Source organism: Oculina patagonica, chromosome 11, assembly GCF_052425735.1.
Source record: "Oculina patagonica isolate OP01 chromosome 11, crgOcupat, whole genome shotgun sequence".
NCBI classification, from domain to species: Eukaryota; Metazoa; Cnidaria; class Anthozoa; order Scleractinia; family Oculinidae; genus Oculina; species Oculina patagonica.
Genome location: NC_135768.1, coordinates 15,703,189 through 15,722,753, shown reverse-complemented (window position 1 = coordinate 15,722,753; position 19,565 = coordinate 15,703,189). Strand labels below are relative to the sequence as shown.

Here is a 19,565-nt window from a genome sequence, read left to right as displayed (position 1 = left end):
CACCGTACTAGAATCCTATTTCATAGTCTCTATGCCAATTTTCTTTTAGTTACAGGGAAATATAAAAATATTAATTTTTCGTGCACTTTACTTTTCTTGCCAGAGATGCTGATGGCGCCATTGTACGACCTCTTCCAAGAGCAAAGAGGATGTTGTCAGAAGCAACATGTTTGCCTCATATAGTTCAGGTATAGAATCAATGTCTTACACATAAATTTTTTCTTTCTTAAACCATTGAAAACTGCAAGTTCATTAAAATTATTCGAAATGTTATGCATTCAACCTTTTGTGAGAAGTTTGATTTTAGGTCAGTGTTGTTCTGAGAAGGTTAGGTGGTTCGCGGACATAACGGGTCTTCTTCAACTTGTTTACAAAAAGTGTTTAGTGTACAGTTAGCAATATTAAGGAGGCTCGATGTAGTTTTTTTGACGAAATTTTAGAAAAATCTGTAAGAGCGTTTTCAAGTAAATCAAGAATGAAATTTTCAGAAAAACACCGTTTTAGTATAAAATAGGCGCTTTAAAGTTGTTTCGTATTTTTTGAGCACAGTTACTCTCACTGAAATATAAATACTTACCATTATCTAAAAGCGAAAGACCTTTTGCTTTAATTTGTTAAAATATATCGACTGCCGATTGTAGGAAATTATAAGAAAGTACCAAAAAATCCATTCTTGATTTACTCTAAAACGCTCTTACAGATTTTCCTAAATTTTGTCTACTGGTAGTCAATCTGCTATACTTGAACATATCAAAGAATGAATACCAAGAGTCAATCTAGATTTCGAGAAAATCAAGCTTGTTTGAGAACAAAAGAAAACTTCAATGGTTGCTATGGTAACCTTTGTGACAAAGTGACGGGTAAAAAATTAAAATTTGGTCATATTTGATCATTATGGTGTATTTTGGCAAAAATCGAACATTGGCTTCCTAGATAATTTTAATTTTCAAAACAACCACCCTTCGGCTAAAAAAACTACATCGAGCCTCCTTAATAAAAGAAAACATGTGAGGCGCAATTATTACGCAATAGGCAATCTGTGTCTGTTAGCAAATGGTCAGTGAAGTCAACGTAAATAAGTAAACGCACAGAAAATTTGAATTTTTAAAAAGCCTGCCAACTTTGATGGTTTTTAACTTCGAGATACTATTTATAGTCACTGCTTAACATTGAAGCAACCAAAGCAGTGTCTCTCATAGCTGTAAAAGTAATCTTGCATTGTTTACTTGCGTACCACAGCTCTTGTTGACGTTTGATCCTATCATTGTGGAGAAAGTGTCTATCCTTCTTCTGAATATGATGGTGGTAAGCTCACTACATGCAGTTGTTGTTTGTATTTTTAAAGGGTTCAAGAAAAAGTACTTCTTAAAATAAACGCGCCACACACATACTAGTTTGTTGGATAATTAAGCTCAGTTGAAGTCACACTCTAGGCTATAACAAACAGTTGAAAATCCTTCACGGTGTTTGTTTTTATTTATTGTAATAGTAAAATTACTGACAACCCTTTGGTTTTTTAAGGACAACCCTATCCTTCCACGATTGTATCTGACTGGAGTATTCTTCTTCATAATGATGTACACTGGATCTAATGTTCTTCCTATTGGAAGGTAACATCAGCTTGTACTGTACTACTAATATTAAAACTTGCATTAATTACAGACTACATATCAAAGTATGTTCGCCTCGCCTCTCTCAATGATGGCTACTGTGCTAACTGTAATCGAGTCATTTTTAGCGTTACATGTATATAGCGTATTTTTAACAGACGTAAACAATAAGAAATACAGTAACTTGTAACTTATAAATTTTATTGGACTAGAAGTTCAGGGTTTTTGCTACATTTATATCGTTCAAAAAGCTACAGCTTTTACGAGATGTGCCAATTTCCTTTCATTTTGCTTTGTAATTGCTGTATTTTTCTGTCCTGCATTAATTTTCAGATTTCTTCAAGAAGTGCACACAAAACAGGCCTTCAGATCTGAAGAGGTTAGTGGCGAGGTTAAATAATATTTATTGAATGAAATGAAATGGGAGTAACAAAACCTACCAAAAAGACCAAATAATTTTATTTTAACCTTGTAGACGTTTCCTTATAAATGGAATTCTATTTTTTCTTAAGGTGTGGCTGGTCTGTGATTAGACTGTGATATCATTGATTTAGTATTTTAAGACAGTATATCTGAAAACAAACTTTTTATATTTGTTGCATGACACAGTCTTTAATAATCTAAATCTTATCACAGAGTCAACAGTCAGATTTGTTCCAAAGAAGTATTCTTGGTCCAATTCTTCCAGAGGCCATGGTCTGTTACTTAGAAAATCATGGTAAGGTTTTATTTTAACTCTACTTTTTTCACTCTAAGGTCATTTAAAATACAGAACAAAAATCAAAAAGGTGTGCTACCCTCGTAAAATATAGTTATCATCATCATCAAAATTGAATTTGTTTTTTCGCTTCCTGGCATATATTATATGTAATTTCTTATTTCCAAAATTTCCCTGGTTTTGAGGGTAATGCCAGCTGCAAAACGCAAGGGAAAGATTTTCCAGAGTCATTGTCTCTTTCCATTTATTGCAATAGGAGTTATTTATTTCAGACATTGTAATCGAGGCTTTTTAATCCAGTACTGAATTCTGTGTGCCTATTGTTTCACTAGGTCCTGACAAGTTTGCAGAGATTTTCTTGGGAGAATTTGACACACCAGAAGCCATTTGGAACAGTGAAATGAGGTAACAAGCATTAAAAAGTTGATAATGAAAATAGCAATTGCATGGATAACGTACCTCTGTCAGTCATTTTAGAGGATCTCTTATGCCATTGGAGGGTTTTTAGCCATTAGAAGGGTTTCTTGGTCATTTGGGGTTTTTTGGTCAATTTTACATTCACTCAAAGGGGTTTCTTCGGTCATTTGTACGGCTTTCCTTCAGTCACTCAAAAGGTTTCCTTTGGCTATTCAAAAGGTTGCTTTGGTCATTTAAAGGTTTTTGTTCATTTCCTTGCAGTTGGCTACTCGAATTGTTAACGTTTTCTCACTGTCTTTATTTTGCAGACGAATGATGATAGAAAAGATCGCTACTCACTTAGCAGATTTCTCGCCAAGGCTGCAAAGTAACACGAGAGCTTTGTATCAAGTATGGAATTCAACATAAATTTCTTCTCCACCATTTTCCTTATTTGTGTTGCAAAAAACCTTCCAGCTTATACTAATCTTCCACAAGGAGTACTTGTGTTAATACTCCTTTTTTAAAATTTTTGAAATCGCGTTTTCTTTGCAGTACTGCCCCATCCCAGCAATTTCATATCCACAACTGGAGAATGAATTGTTCTGTAACATCTTCTACCTGCGACATCTATGTGACACAGACAGGTTTCCTGACTGGCCAATCAGAGATCCGGTAAGAAACAACAAGTTATATAAATCCCATTTTGATTGAAGTATAACTTGTATGGAGATTTGATGCCCTGTTTTCACGACGTTAAATTAAAAAAAAAACTGTCTTTGTTTAATGAGGGTTGCACATAACAGTGTTCACGACTGACAAACCTGTGGCCCCGATCGAACTGGAATTGTTTTAAAAGTGTTGGTTTCCCTGGAGGGGGGAAAACCGGAGACCCATGAGAAAAACCCTCGGAGCAAGGACGAGAACCAACAACAACAGACTCAACCCACGTATGACGCCGGGTCCGGGAATCGAGAAATTTTCCTAATGAATGTGCCTTGTTCCTGAAACTACTTCTTACATCTTTAATGTTGTGAAAAGAAAAGATGTTATATGTTAAGCTTGGTAAAAATGTGGGAAAGTTGTTTATACGTTGCTATTGTTCTTGTGTTCGTTTTGTTTGATGGTTTGTCATATATTTCTTAGTTTGTTTGTTGAGGCAGTTTTGAAAGCCTTAGTGAGTTACTAACAATTTACGATGTACCTTTTCGCAGGTTCGCTTACTCAAAGATATTCTAGAAGCGTGGAAAAAAGAAGTGGAAAAGAAGCCTTCGTCATTGACTTTGGATGAGGCCTATGACATCCTTAAAGTGAAAAGAGACCCTTCAGGGTAAGGATATACTTATGAGTTTTTTAATTTAACATCAACCATCTCCAAAGTTAGCTAGAACCACATTCTGGACTGCTCAATAGCTTTCATTAGAATGGTCACACACTAGGGTTTCACCCACAGACCTAAAAGTTAGAGCCACCTTGTTTAGCATAATAAACAGTACCACATGAAAGTACTGTTCAATAGCTTTCATTTGAATGGTCACACACTAGGGCTTCGTCCACAGGCTCAAAAGTTAGAACCATCCACAGAACATAATGACATGTTCTTGTAAAGTGCGACCTGTAAAATTTGACAGTGCATCCCTTTCATGGGTGTTCTGATGAAACTACAGGGATATTAGAACAGGAGTTTTCGTGCTGGAATTCTTGCTAAATAGATAACACCGGCCCCGTGCTCTTGGTACATTTTATACAATGATAAATAAAATATAATATGTTAAGAACGATTGCGAATATTTTAACTAGAGTTCCACTATCAGGAAATTGGTGAAAGCTAAACGCTACAGCCAGTGTGCTTTCCTGTTTCAAACCCTTGATAAAACACCAATTAAAATGCACTGCAAACAAAAAACTGTTGGTGTTTAATTTATTTTTCTTTTTCACACAGGGAGGTCGATGAAGCTAAAGTGAGGAAGGCTTACTTCAGAATGGCGCAAAAGTATCATCCAGATAAGAATCCAGAAGGAAGGGTGAGGCTAGAACTTTGTATGTTGTGTGGAATAGTACAGAACAGTGCATTGTTTAAGGGTTTCTCTTACAGTAAAAATCCCTATAAAATTAATTATCCTTTGCTTGTGAAGAAATTTAATTAAAATTACAAGTTCCTCGCAGTTTTAGATTAAAAAACTACTGCTCTTAACATAACAAAATGTTTTTGGCTTGAATTATCCAACGTAAAATTGCATGAGCTAATCGCAAATAAGCCCTAGAGACATGCCCTATTTTTCCGACGTATGAAGGACATAACATGTCTACAAGCAAGTTATACTGAGGCAGATAAACTAGCACCTAAAATGTTTTTGCCGTCTTTGCATGAACATTCCTCGCCTGATTCTTTACAGGACATCTTTGAGAAAGTGAACAAGGCGTATGAGTTTCTGTGTTCCAAGTCTTCAAGAACAGTACAAGGCCCTGATCCTCACAACATTGTTCTTATTCTAAAATCACAGTCCATTCTGTTCAAGAGATACAAGCAAGGTATGGGTCTATCTTTTGCCATCTTTAATTTCGCACTTGACGTTTTGATGAAAATTGAGTTACTTTGGTGCAATCTTCACCGTTTTATCTTCCATCTAGACGATGTTGTCCTCTGCTATAGCCACAATTTCAGCTTAAAATAAAGTAGAACAGTCGAATGACTGAATTCAAAACATAAGTGAAATTTCATTCCTCCAAGCAGTCATGTGTTATCGTGTTTGTTATATAAACAACACTAAATGAGAAGATTTCGGCGATTTTTGAAAGATTTTCGAGCAATTTCCGAAAATTTATGAAGTTGTCCGAAGATTGTTTGAAGGTCATTTCAGCAATTCCGAACTTTTCCGAAAATTTCCGAAGTTTTCCGAAGACTGCTGAAAATTAACGAGAAGATCCGAAGATGTTTCGACTTTTTAACGATGCAAACGCATTAGCAATCGTGACGTTATCGTTACTTTCATGCTTAAGTTATGATGATATTTTAACGTGTGGCAACTGCGATATTTTTTACGTTATGAAAATCCTTTTAAACCATTGCAGTCTATATAACGTGTTGTATTTTATTGCAGAGCTTCAGCCATACAAATACGCTGGTTATCCCATGCTTATCAAGACCATCAGGCTTGAAACAGGTGACGACAGTTTGTTCTCCAAGTCTGCTCCTCTGTTGACAGCTGCGAGTGAACTCTGTTATCACACTATCAACTGCTCGGCGCTCAACGCGGAGGAACTACGCAGAGAAGACGGCATTGAGGTGAAAACAAAGCAGTAGCGCTCTTATTCAGCCTGATCTTTTTACTGACATCAGCCATATTTCGATAGAATTCCTTACTCGTTTACAACATCAAGCTGTTAGTACATGATCTTGTTTATCGCTAGCTATAGTGCTTTAAATGGGGCTTTGTCACAGATTTTAACAGATTTTTGAAGAGCCAAAAATTATATTTATGTCGTAGGAAGCCTAAAAATAACGGTCCATTTTTATTAACAATTGCTACATTAGAGCACTGAAACTGTTAAAAAGCGTCTTTGGCTGCGGATGGCTAAGATGGTAATGGTTACAACTTGCAAAATTGAGGCTAAACTTTTCAAGTTGTTTCCGCATCAAAAAATCGATATCTATAGCCTTAATTTGATTTCTATCCGCAAATTAAGGTTATATCTTTCTTTATAAAGATAATGGTGTTTTTTTAATGGGTTTAGTTGCCTACCACTAATTTCAGACCAGTTAAGGCAGTTTTTGAACACCATTTAAGCTTTTCTTGTGTTGTGCTTTGACTGGGTTATGCTTATGCTGTGTTTATTTTTGACTAGGCACTGCAAGAAGCCTACACTCGGTGTATAGAAGTAATCACTTCTTCAACTGAACCACACGAAGTACCAGTCCAAGTAAGTTTTGTAAAAGGCATACTATGCTACCTCTCCTGTAGTGCTAGTAGATTTTGACTGACCTTTCCATAGATCTGGCTAGAAACACGTAGAAGAGTTCTAAAAACACTTGTTGAAGTTTCATAAAAGTCCACACAGTTGTTGGAACATCCTTTCTAGTTCAACTAAACTTCATCCCCTTGTTTCTTCATGAAAGCTAAACTTAAACTTGGTAGAAACATAGAACACATTGTTACGATATGAATTGTCACGTCGCATCTTTTAACTTTGTTGATAAAGAAGATAGTGCTTAAGCCCAATTTAAACCTCGTATTTTCGTTGCTGTTCAATTTTGTTGAATGTAATTGAATTGCCAGAAAACCCGCCGAAGTTTCTTTAAATTAGAGCGGAAATTGCAAAGTAGAACTCGTTGTGTTCTACTTTAAAACCCTCGCTAAATCGCCTGTCCTAAGAGCTCAGAATAATATTGAAGAAAGCTTTCAGTGTTACGTGCATAGCGGCTTTCTATCGACATCCATTTTTTGGACGTGCTAAACAAACAAGAGGAATCGAAATCCGCCAATCACAGCCCACTAGCAGCATGACCTTCTGACCTTGTGGGCTGTTTTGCATGGAACCAACACCTGTATGCATCGGCTTTGATTAGCTCATTTTAAACAGCACGTCAAAAGACGAATTGGAAAGATGGATGTAGAAAGACAGCTATGCACATAACACTGAAAGCAGGTGTAAATACTTTTCATTGTGGTGTGTTTTCAGGTTTGCACCCACATCACAAGATGCTACACAGTAGCAGCACAGTTTGAAGAGTGCCGCGAGAAGATCACAGAGATGCCAGGCATTATCAAAGATCTCTGCCGCATTCTTTATCACAAGGTAGGTTAGTTATAATGTTACACGGTTGTCCCATGGGGTCACTACCTTATCGCGGTGGGATGGTTTGTGTGTCTCAGTGACCCCTGGAGCTATGTCGGCTGGAGTCTTGTACTCCTGGTAGGGTCACCCATGCCGAACAGGTCGAAGGGTAGAGGCCAGATGAAGTGTGACCTCCCTGGTCCTCCAGGTTGGAGGTTGGGCTGGGGGCTAATAACCCACTCCCGTAAAAACAGTTTATTACAGAAACGGAAGACATTCAAATTTCTATCAACATCGGTGAAGCGACGAGGGCCTGTATTAGCAGAATGACGCATTTGGGTCAAAGCCAAAAGGAAACCCAAATCCGACAGCTTCATTTGTAATGTTACACGGTTACAACTATAAGCCGATAGAAACCTCGAGCTTGCCGTCAAATTGTTAAATAGAAAGCAATGGCCCGTGGAAGAACCAATCAGATACGAGGATTTGCAATAGAATACGGCTGAGTGGAGACTGAAAATCATGAAGGCGCGTTTACACGACAGAGAAATTTGGGTACGGACCCGTCGCAAAAATGATCCGGACCCGACCACTTTTGTAGAGAAACAGTCAAATCAAAACGGGGCCATAGGCGCCTATGGCCCTGTTTCGATTTGACTGTTTCTCTACAAAAGTGGAGAGGTCCGGACCAAATTTCTGACGGGTCCGTACCAAATTTCTCTGTCGTGTAAACGCGCCTTTTTAAGACTCTACTAACAGATGTTATTTTTTTCTCTTCAAGAATCTCCCAGCATTGTGTTCAGTTGCGGCAGAGTGCGTTAGTGCTTTCTGTGTTGACTTCTGGCTTCAAACGCAGCTCTTACAGGTATTATGCACAGTGAAATATAATGTACTATTACAACTTTGTAAAGTGAAGAAATGACCCTCGCAGCGAATTGCAATTAAAGAAATTGCAATGAAAGAAACCAGAAAAATTCTGGCTTCAACGGGATTCGAACCCGTGACCTACGCGATACCGGTGCGATGTCACAATTGACCTCGCTCCCAATGTGTGGCTTCAGTAGCTCAGTTGGTGGAGCATCGCACCGGTATCGCGGACGTCACGGGTTCAAATCCCGTTGAGGCCAGAATTTTTATGGTTTCTTTCTTTGCAATTTCTTTAATTGCAATTCACTACGATCGAGGAACAATTTTTCATTTACATCTCATCCGCAGTTCACATATATGAATTATTTCATATTCTTGATGTTATTACAACTTTGTTGGTTTTCCAATCTTTTCAGCCAATCAAACAGCGGCACGTGTAATTTATTGGCACGTGACTGCTCTGACGTCTTTGAGTCTTCATCAAGCCTTACTTTGCTTTTGATTGGCTAAGCAATACAAAAGCCATCAAAATGATGTCAATTATCAAAGGAACTGTGTCACGGATTTAAGCCAAATTTAAAGTTAGACATAGAAAATGGCCACCAAATTAAGTGAATTGTAAAATAACCACTGAAAACAGTGAAGGAACATTTCAATAACACGGCAAAAATTAATACAAAAGAAGGTACGGATGGAAAAAACGTGAAGAAGATTAAATAAGATTGTAATATGGTTTTTTGAAACACTGTTAGGCTGAGTTTTCAAAGTTAATGTCATACCAAAAAGCGATGTAACAGTGCATTGAACACTGGACCAAGATGGCGGCAAGAGCTTTCGTATTTTTCCCTATTGTAATCCAATTCCATCCTCGCCATCGTTAGTCATCCTCGTTTCCAAATGGGTTCCTATCATTTGCCGACAAATATTGTTCCACAAAAATAAACCATTATTGCAGAGCCGAGTTTTCTGTGGTTTCAAGCTTCCAAAATGGTGCTAAAAGTAATGACAGAAGCCATTTTGTAGCTGAACCGTGTTTTCTTTTATTGCAGGCTGGTGTGTTGTGGCATCTACTGTTGTTCCTCTTTAACTATGACTACACTCTGGATGAAAGCGGTGTCGAAAAAAGTGCAGAGACTAATCAACAGGTGAGAAGAAAATAAAAGCATTTTCATTGTTGAATGGTGTGCACGCGTTTTTTTGCTGCAGCCAACGACGAATAGACCTTTCACGGTAAAATTCATCATTTTGAAAATATAGCAAACAATGCACAAAACAAAACTAAAATTGGTGTCCGTGACTTAGCCCTTTGACCAACAGCCACACTTTTAACACTAAGGTTAAATGTGGTCTACATGAACTGGGAGAGGAGGCGCGGTGGCCTAATGGTTAGTGCGCAGGACTCCGGATCGAGCGGTCCGAGTTCGAGCCCTGGCCAGGACACAGCGACTATTACTGGAGTATTCTATCTTGATTTCAATCGCCATAATAAGATCCAAGACACGAATACCTCTTCTAGTAATAGTCGCTGGACAAGTGACAACATTCTTTTCCCGGACAAAACGTCGTCATTCCCGCCAAGCAACGTCTGTCATTTTGCCTCGCAACGTAATCAATCAACCGTGACAACAAACGCGACAACTGAGACCGTTAAACGCTCAACCTGAATCCGGTGTATTACCGTAAGCCAGAACAAACGAAAATGCCAAATTGCACCAAGGGTAAAATTGAACCACAACATTGATTTTATAAATGGGTTGTACTGGATTTCACTTTGTCTTTTTTTATTTGCAGGAAATTGCGAACAACCTTGCACGTTTGAGTATTGACGCTCTGGCCAGACTCGGTGGATACTTGAGTACGTGAATTATTCTTGTTCTTACATTTTGTTTCTGACTGTTAAATTTACTGCTTAATGAAACATGAAGCAAAAACAAAACCAATTCAGTCATTTCACGTTTGTTAACGAATTTTGCAGAAGAAAGCCAAGACCCATTTCGCCTTAAGATGAATTACACACCCTTGAACATATCGTTAAGACAAGCTTCGGTAGCAAAAACACGCTTATTGGATTTGGCTGTTGACAGGGTTCGTACGGGTCATGGAAAACCTGGAAAGTCATGGGATTTTAGAATTTCATTTTCCTGGCCTGGAAAGGCACGGAATTTAAGTGTGGGCCATGGAAAGTCGTGGAAAATTATATTGATTGTACAAAATAAATAAGGCAGGTTATTTTTTGTGAGGAAAAGGGTAAAAATTACCCGAAATCAAGACAATTTTTGAAAATTTCCAAGAAAAATGGTCAAATGTAGGTCATGGAAAAAAGTCAAGGAAAAGGTAACGGTAAGTCGTAAAAATTTCAAAAGCTCAAAAGAGTACGAACCCTGTGTTGAACGTGCGCGGTGGCCTTGCATAAAACATACTTATCTCAATTTTGAAGTATGCAGTATCTTACTGGTCGTATTCACAAAAGTTTCCCAGTGTTCAGCGGGGCCTCCAAGTTTTCCCGCCAAAAGCCTAACCGGGAGCGCTTGCTACGTATTTCAGTATTTAGTATTTTTCATTCAAAAAATCATTATGATGCGGGTCCCAGTTGTTCAGAGGGTAGATGACGCTATCCAAAGAATAATAAATCACTATCCAGTGGATAGGATAGCGTTATCGACCCTTCGAACAACTTGGCCCAGGGAGATTTAAAAGCGAAGAAAAAAATGTTTTTAAAGAAGAACTTAAATTTAGCAATGATGGATGTCACGGATGAGCAACTTTAATTTATTGAAAGGAGAAACAATTTTGGGGATTGATTTTGTTGGTCAACAAACTGATAATTGTATTGTGCAGGCAGGAATTATTTTCTGTCTGAACTACTTCGTTGTGAGGTGCAAAATTGTACGTTAAAAAATTTAAACATGAAAATGTCCATTCTTTTTAACAATAAGATTATGAGCTCGAAATTGCTATGAGGTGATATTCAAACGATTTCTAATTATTTCTGCAATATAAGGTATAATTATTCCCAAGGTATAATTATTCGGTATCTGAGTTCAATTTATTTTCATAGTTCATCCAAGGCCGTTTTTGCAGTTATTGAAGTCTTTCGTGAAGAACTTTTATTATTTTTTCAGCAGAAAGTCTTTCGCTGGAAATATTCCAGATGGTCATTTTCAAGAAAACAAAGAAATTTTATTTTTAAGAGTAGACGAATTATCAACAGGGATTAACGATATTTTTAGAATTCTAGAAAAACGTCTGACGCTGAAAACGGGTTTCATTTGCAAATATGTATTGTGTGGCATTTAGAAAGCGACTCCGCGAGGAAAGTCGCAGTCGCGGACAGCTGTTTCGACCTGTTTAGATCTCTAAAATTTCCAACGTCTCTGTGGAATTGAATGTCTGCCAAAAAAACTGCCCGTAAAATCATTACACGCCCACTGAACGACTGAAAAAGTTTATTTTAACCCGAGTGACGCCTCGAGCTTTGCAGAATGTGCTAATGTGCTAATGGTAGGCGTTTCACAAGCAAAACCTGAACAAAAAAGGGGAAATTATTTATTGTGACGAACTTATTTGATTCAAATGGTGGAAAATAAACCTTACACGCAATCACGACCAGCCTCTTTAAAATACCTTTTCCTGATTTCGATTCTGCTCGGTAAAAGGTATAAAACTGTTCTTATTCTACTCGGTAAAACATTTTATATTTCCCCTCATTAGTCGAATTTTGGAAATAACGTTGGGGAATTTTTTTTCTTTGGAATTTATAATAATTAATTGGATTTAAAAATATATATTATTTGGTTTAATTAGTCATCACATTTTTGTTTGTTACTTAACTGTCAAAACTAACTTATTCTGCTCAAAATGCTGCCGGTGGAATTTTTCTAAGCCTAAGTCCTGCTCTTATTTGCAAGCGATCCTTATTTTACACAAACTTCAAAATATGAATATCTTGTTAAATACGGTGAAACCATAACGAAAAGTTTCGAGGAGTTGACACAAGAAGCAATACTGCTTACTCTGTCGAGAATAGCAAAAAGGTCAAAATCAGTGCTTCCTAACGGCGAAAAGCTTTTCGATATTCAACACACTAAATGCGACAATCATGTATAAGTGTTTATTGAATTTTTTGTGCACTAAGTCAAACCGCTTCATACATTTACAAAGATTTTTCTACGGAACATGGCGAGACCTACTTGCTTCTTAAATACTAAGAACTGCCGTACTACAATATCTCGGTCTTTTCCCATTCATTTTAGGCGAGTTTGCGATGTAACGAACTTTTGCGAAATGGAAAAACCCGAGTTTTTCTTTTTATCAAACGCTCTTGGGTTTGTTTGCATGTCGGGGGCACTCATATCCGTAAAGGGACTATGTCACGGGGATTTCGCAGATTTTTGGTCTAAGCTGTTCTGGAATGAGTGGTAGGCAACTTAACCCTAAAATAGTAAACATTATCTTTGAACATCTAAAGGATAGAAATCAAGCTTCGCCTATAAATATCGATATTTCGAAAACGCGCGGAAACAACTTGAAAACGTTTGCCTAACTTTTTCAAATTACAATCCGTTTCCATCCGCAGCCAAAAATGCTCGTTAGCAGTTTCAGTGCTCTAATATAGCAATTTTTAATAAAAATGGGCTATTATTTTTAGGTTTCCTGCGACACAAATATAAATTTTGGCGGTTCAAAAATCAGTTGAAATCCGTGACATAGTCCCTTTAACAATAATATCATCAAAACGAACAGCGCAATCTATGATTCAAAGGGATGTCACTTCAAATTCTGGCTGTATTTCTATTTTTCTACCATGTCCTAGCTTTTTAGTTCTGCTGTTTTTAGCAATATTTTCATTCACAGTTTCAATGCCCAGTTCAACTTTCTCAAGTCCCAATTGATGTTGCGGTTCTTTTTCAGTGGTTTTGGATGCGTTGTGTTCATTTGAAGATAAGTTTTCATTCTGAGCGGTGCCAGTGACTTCAGCATTATTTTGTTGCTTGTCTTTAGCATGAGCTGGATTTCTTTCTTCGCCATCTTCTTCCTCTGTCGTTTTGGATATGCTGTTGAGTGCATTGGAAGAGATAGGCTCAATCTGTGTAGCGAGGGTGGTGTGGTCATCGACATTAGCGCCAGAAGCGAGGACTTCAGGATTATCTTCTTGCTTGTCGTTAGAGTGGGCTGTATTTCTTTCTTCGCCGTGTCCTTCCTCTGTCTTTTTGGATATGCTGTTAAGTGCATTTGAGGAGACAGGCTTGTTCTGTGTAGCGAGGGTGGTGTTGTCACCGACATTAGCGCCAGTAGCTAAGATTTCGGGATTATCTTCTTGCTTGTCGTTAGCGTGGGCTGCATTTCTTCCTTCGCCATGTTCTTCCTCTGTCTTTTTGGATGTGCTGTTGAGTGCATTTGAGGGGATAGGCTCGTTTTGTGTAGCGAGGATGTTGTCATCAACTTTAGCGCCAGCTGGATTTCTTTCTTCGCCATGTTCTTCCTCTGTCGTTTTGGATATGCTGTTGAGTGCATTTGAAGAGACAGGCTCAATCTGTGTAGCGAAGGTGGTGTGGTCATCGACATTAGCGCCAGAAGCGAGGACTTCAGGATTATCTTCTTGCTTGTCGTTAGCGTGGGCTTCATTTCTTTCCTCGGCATTCTGTCGCTCTCCTTCGCCTTGTCCATTTTGCCGTCTCACAGCATTGTCTGTTGATCCAAACAGTCTCCGTTCGAATTCTCCAGCTTCTTGAAAACTTTTTCGTAAAAGCAACTCAATAAATCCAACTCGAAACTCCCGTTTTCGTACTGTGTAAATAACTGGATTAAGAACTGAATTGATAATCACCGGTGTGAAACTAAAATGACGAACTAAAGTTTTAGCATCGTGGGAAATGCTTTCATTTAAAATGTGCCATGTAACAAATATAATAATTAATGGAAAAAAGAAACACAGAAAAATTGTCACTAATATTATCGTGGTCAGTTTTAAGGCTTTCTTCTGCTGTTTAAATTTTGCTCTGGCCTCCAAGGAAGCCTGCTGTGAAAGAATCTGTATTTCATGTCGGCGGGCTTCTTTGTAAACAAGAATTTGAAGCAAGACGATTGAAGTAAAGGTTGCTACTATGAAAATAAATGCCATGACCCTTGAATACGATGCAGCAAGAAGGAAAAAGACGGCTGCAATCCACGCCACAGCAGAAGAAACGATCAGGCGAGCTTTAGTGACAAAATTAGCGTGTGTGAAGGTATGTTTAATGGCAAGAAATAGCTCTCCGCTGATTAAAACCAAGTGAAACAACGATGCAAAGCAGGACATGACAAAGGAGATAGTAAATGCCAAATCAATGTCACAAAATTCGTAAAAATCTTTACCTTGTAGAAGGAGAATAGTCTTGCTTATGTGAAGGGGTTGTACAACAAGTCCAACCATCAGATCGGTAAGCGCCAAACAAGCCAACAGAATGTTAGGGTGTGTTTGAAGTCGTCGTGTGGTTTTCACGGCAACCATAACCAAGGCGTTCAACAGAATGGTAAAAGGACAAGCGGCCAAGCAGAGGACAGCTGCTGCGACAAGCAAGTCATCAAATGAATCGGCAGCGGAATATCGCAAGGGAACAGTGTCGTAGAAAAAGCTTTTACACTCACTTTCACTTGCGATCGATGAAGACTGCGAGAAATTCATCTTTGTTTGAACAGACCACGAGCGAAGCGTTGCTGTTAGTTTGTTTCGTGTTGAAATCGTTCCTTCATTTACCTGCAGCAGAATAATTATTTTCGGCGAGAGGGCTTCCGTTTTGCTTCTAGTAAAACAATAAGCTTATTTTTGCAAAGAAAGAGAAGCACAAAGGTTGAAATAGGCTGTAGAATTTGCCATCGAGCTGTAAGGTAAATGTCAATGTAAAGGTCCTCTGAAAGTGTATATGATGACACGAAATTTGTTATTTCGTTTTTGTCAGTTCAATATTTATAAATAACGGTTAAAGCGTTTAGAAATCGTAAAAAAAATTTAAGACGTCTTTTTTTTCGCTCAAAATACGCGCTATTTTGGCCGAAAAATTTATCACATGACGTTACATCACATGACGTTTTCTGCGTCAAGTTGTTTGCAAAATATCCAAGATGGCGGCGAGTAACAAAGTAGTTTGTAGGAAGGTTTCGTTGTTGACACGTCGAATGAACAAAGTTTAAGGAGATGTTTCTACTTTGATAGGTTAAAAATTCATCAGTTTTCTTCGTATCGAGAAGTAATAAAACCAGGTAGAACGAATTAGAAACTAGCCCAAACAATGAAAACAAATGTCAAAGAAGAAAAGTCCACTAAAAGTTCATACTACAATCAGTAAGAGGCGTTGCCTACAAAATCACCACAACTGAAATTCTCTTAATAATTGCGATAAAGGATGTTTAGGACAGCTTTGAGAATCGAGTGGGAAAAGTCGAATTCTTATGTAAAGTTCAAAATAAGTGCCAACAGAAATTATTTATTCGAAGACGCAAAAATATGTTAGAGAAAGAAAGTAAAATTATGAATTCGAAAGCTTGCATGCGATTTTGAAAATAGCAGTTATTTTCAGTTTCGATGTGAGAAACAGAATTTGATTAAACATCTGTGAAACTAACACGCAAAAAGCGAAGCTTTTCGTAAATAATAGCTCAATTATTTTCAAACGCTTTCAATGTTTTGCAGTCTGTAAAAATCAGGATTAAGGGAAACTTTTGTAAAAATTAAAATCGGTTTCAATTTCCGTTTTGGCGAACATTAAATGTTACTTTCATTTAACGACGTTAAACCATTTATAACTTGAGGTTTTACTTTGATTTTGTACTTTTCTTGAAATATTATTCCCTTTACGCGAAAGCAGGCGTTTTAAATTGAATAAGCAGTAAAATCTAAACTTTTTTTTAGCTGAATGGTTTTTGATCCGTCTAACTACGTGTGTATGTTATCGACTGGCTTTTTATTTCCATAAAAGTAATTTGTACCCATTAAATGTATTTTTCTAAAAAAAACAAAGTTAAAATAACATCCATGCATGTCAACAAAGGAACGAAAGACAACCAAAAAAGACCGTTTTGATGGTCGTGCGAATTCATTAAAGAAGGAAAGATGGCACGAAATGTCACGCGATGAATCCACGACAACAGACAACATGCCTAATTTGCCTACAAATACAGAAGCTACTAATGTATTTTTTACCCGGTAAAGAAAATCTTTTCGCCCTTCCTGAACTGTTTTCTTTCTTTAGGTGATCATGAAAATGCAACACCTGAAAACCCAGCCATAAGAAAGTCTCTGTCCAGCATGCTGACTCCTTATATCGCCAAACAACTCAGCAATGATTCACCAAAAGAGGTATGTCATTAAATATCTTTCAACGAAACTAAATAGTTTTCATAAGGTTTACAGGTGATCATTTCTTGATTTACACTTATTATCTATGTACTTCATATACATGGTTCATTCCTATACTTCATTTGTCATTTTATCACATTCACGGGAACATTTGAACTCACAATTGGCCTTGCGCTCAATAAAATGTGGCTTCAAAGCTCAGTAAGTAGAGCTCATGGTTTCAAATCCCATTCAAGCCCTGAATTTATTTTTCCAGGCTTCTTTGCAATTGCTTCAATTGCAACCGTTTGCAGATCTGTGCACGAAATTTTTAGTATTTTACAGGTTTCATTCCAGTCAACGATTGAGAACTTTATTCCAACTTGAAATGACAAGTCAGTCAATGATTTTACCTTGTCGCTTTTAAGCTGACTTAAAACGCAAAATGTGAACGAGCGCGTAGTTATACTGTACAAGGTGGTCTGGTCGGCGGATAAAAAGTTAAGCGTGACAACTAAATTGAAAACTGTTGAGGCTGTGTACGTTTTTGTGTTGCTGGGTACTACGGATAGAAATATGAAGTTCACTCACCTCACCTCACCTCACCTCACCTCACCTTACCTTACCTTACCTTACGTTTTTGTACTTAAGTTATATTCTATTTGCATAGATCCTAAAGATGCTGAACAGCAACACAGAGAATCCCTACCTCATCTGGGACAACGCCACTAGGACTGAACTGAATGAATTCCTTGAAACCCAACAACTACGAAAAATAAAAACGGTAATATATTGAAAGAACATTGTAAGTTTTACTAAGTGCGCAGCTTAAGGTATAATTCCGTGGCCTGTTTATAGAAATTTTCTCCTTGTTTTGAACAAGAAGCCAACATTGAACAAGCGAGCGAACAAACAAACGAACGAGCGACCGACCGACCGTCCGTCCGTCCCACCGAACGAACGAAACAACGAAACAACCAACCAACTACCAAAAGAACGAACGAACGAAACAACGAAGAGAAAAACGAACGAACGAACGAACGAACGAACGAACGAACGAACGAACGAACGAACGAACGAACGAACGAACGAACGAACGAACGAACGAACGAACGAACGAACGAACGAACGAACGAACGAACGAACGAACGAACGAACGAACGAACGAACGAACGAACGAACGAACGAACGAACGAACGGGCGGACGGACGGACGGACGGACGGACGGACGGACGGACGGACGGACGGACGGACGGACGGACGGACGAACGGACGGACGGACGAACGAACGAAACAACCAACCAACACTAAATGAACGAACGAACATTTTATATCACATTCTAATGGATAGGCTATTTAGAATGTAAAACTTGGTAGTACAAGGAACAAAGCTATGACTAAAAGCCATTTTCTCCCAAAGCGACTTTCACAAACTTTGTGCAAAGCAGTAAAGAGAGTCTTCATTTTGATCTCTGGTGTAGCGATTTTACGGTGCATTACCTAACACTTTTGTTTTTGTTCTCAGGGTGAATGTGATACTTCATTTGGTGCTCGGTTTACTTTCTCCATTTTCAGTGAAGAACTGATTGTAGGCGAAATCTTTGTGCGAGTTTACAATGAGCAGCCTTTGTTCCCACTCGAGGTAAAAGAAAATGTTTTAAAACAGTACATATAGTTATAGATTGACAACCCCTTAGTAACGTTCCTAGTACTTTTGAAAGGGTTTAGGACTGAATCCACAAGGAAGTCGAGTAATAATCTAGTACCAGAATAATTTAAATCCTATTGCGTTATTTCCTACCCTTAATAAAAGGTAAAGATACAAGTAATTATCCGTAATAACACCCACAACAATTTCTTATCAGAGCCTGAGAAAATAAACTTCAAAGTTCACGAGCTTAAGGCAAAATCTCACGTGTAGCCATTTTGTCAAATCGATTCAGTGCGAATTCAGTGGAACTTCGAAATTTGTTTTCGATGTTTGGTGTTGTTAGAAAAGATTTCTTTTCATAAGATATTTGAAGCAATAACACAAAAGTTTGCAATAGGGTGTAAATAATTTTGGTACAACAATTTCTTATCAGAGTATGAGAAAATGAAATTCAAAGTTCACAAGCTATAGGTAAAAGCTCGCGTCTTGAAAGCGATTCAGCGGAATTCAGTTGAGCTTCGAAATTGGATTTCGATGTTTGATGTTGTTAGGGATGGACCATTATTTTTTTGGAGGGGGGGGGGGGGATGAAAAATATTGAAAAAAATTGTTTGCAGGGCCTGGAAAGACAAAATAAATTGTTTGCAAAAACGATATGTATAACAAAAAATAGTAAGAATTTCGAAAAAAAATGTTTGCAGAGGTGCATAAACTAAAAAAAAAAGTTTACAGAGGAAAATTTTTCATCCCCCCCTCCAAGAAAATAATGGTCCGTCCCTTAGAAAATATTTTTTTGATAAGATATTTGCCGCAGTCATACAAAAGCTTGCAATAAGTTGTAAATAGTTTTGGTACATAATTTTGTCCAATAACTACTCGAAGTCCTGGCGGATTCCATATTAAGTACTTTGGAAGGGTTTAATAATACGCCTAACAATGCATTGTGTTTTTGTGTTTAGGCCCCGCTTAAATTTGCGGCAGATTTGATCGACTTCCTTGGTTCAGAGGCCCAGGTTGGTAGTATTACAAACAGAAAATGTACCTTCAGTTAATCTTAAGTTTTTTGGTAACACTACTCTATAGAGCTCACCGCATTTATTGCCAACGAGTCAGGCCTTCTGGAAGACCAGAAGGCCTGACGAGGCGGCAGAGCCGCGAGAAGATTTGTATATGCGAAAAAAATCTCAGAAACACTCCAAATGTCGAGTAATGTAAGTAATGTAATGTAAGGTA

The 19,565-nt window shown here is 37.9% G+C and overlaps 2 protein-coding genes across 2 annotated transcripts in view; one reads left to right on the top strand and one right to left on the bottom strand.

Moving 5' to 3' along the window:
- The window catches only part of LOC144630297 (dnaJ homolog subfamily C member 13-like), a 68,784-nt gene that overhangs the window by 33,802 nt on the left and 15,417 nt on the right, over positions 1–19,565 (top strand). The window contains exons 39-59 of the mRNA XM_078488628.1: positions 104–188; positions 1,240–1,305; positions 1,522–1,610; positions 1,944–1,989; positions 2,247–2,328; positions 2,661–2,733; positions 3,054–3,135; positions 3,280–3,399; positions 3,939–4,054; positions 4,667–4,748; positions 5,121–5,256; positions 5,826–6,010; positions 6,571–6,645; positions 7,405–7,521; positions 8,282–8,365; positions 9,417–9,512; positions 10,159–10,222; positions 16,596–16,702; positions 17,352–17,465; positions 18,207–18,323; positions 19,292–19,345. Coding sequence (XP_078344754.1) covers positions 104–188; positions 1,240–1,305; positions 1,522–1,610; positions 1,944–1,989; positions 2,247–2,328; positions 2,661–2,733; positions 3,054–3,135; positions 3,280–3,399; positions 3,939–4,054; positions 4,667–4,748; positions 5,121–5,256; positions 5,826–6,010; positions 6,571–6,645; positions 7,405–7,521; positions 8,282–8,365; positions 9,417–9,512; positions 10,159–10,222; positions 16,596–16,702; positions 17,352–17,465; positions 18,207–18,323; positions 19,292–19,345 — 1,990 coding nt within the window. The remainder of the gene's footprint in view (positions 1–103; positions 189–1,239; positions 1,306–1,521; positions 1,611–1,943; positions 1,990–2,246; positions 2,329–2,660; positions 2,734–3,053; positions 3,136–3,279; positions 3,400–3,938; positions 4,055–4,666; positions 4,749–5,120; positions 5,257–5,825; positions 6,011–6,570; positions 6,646–7,404; positions 7,522–8,281; positions 8,366–9,416; positions 9,513–10,158; positions 10,223–16,595; positions 16,703–17,351; positions 17,466–18,206; positions 18,324–19,291; positions 19,346–19,565) is intronic.
- Positions 13,124–15,031, bottom strand: LOC144630868 (uncharacterized). Its single transcript, XM_078489241.1, has one exon. The coding sequence runs from the start codon at positions 15,029–15,031 to the stop codon at positions 13,124–13,126; it is 1,908 nt and encodes a 635-aa protein (XP_078345367.1).

Coding starts and splice junctions, on each gene's coding strand:
- LOC144630868 (XM_078489241.1), bottom strand. CDS start 15,031: ATGAATTTCTCGCAGTCTTCATCGATCGCAAGTGAAAGTGAGTGTAAA.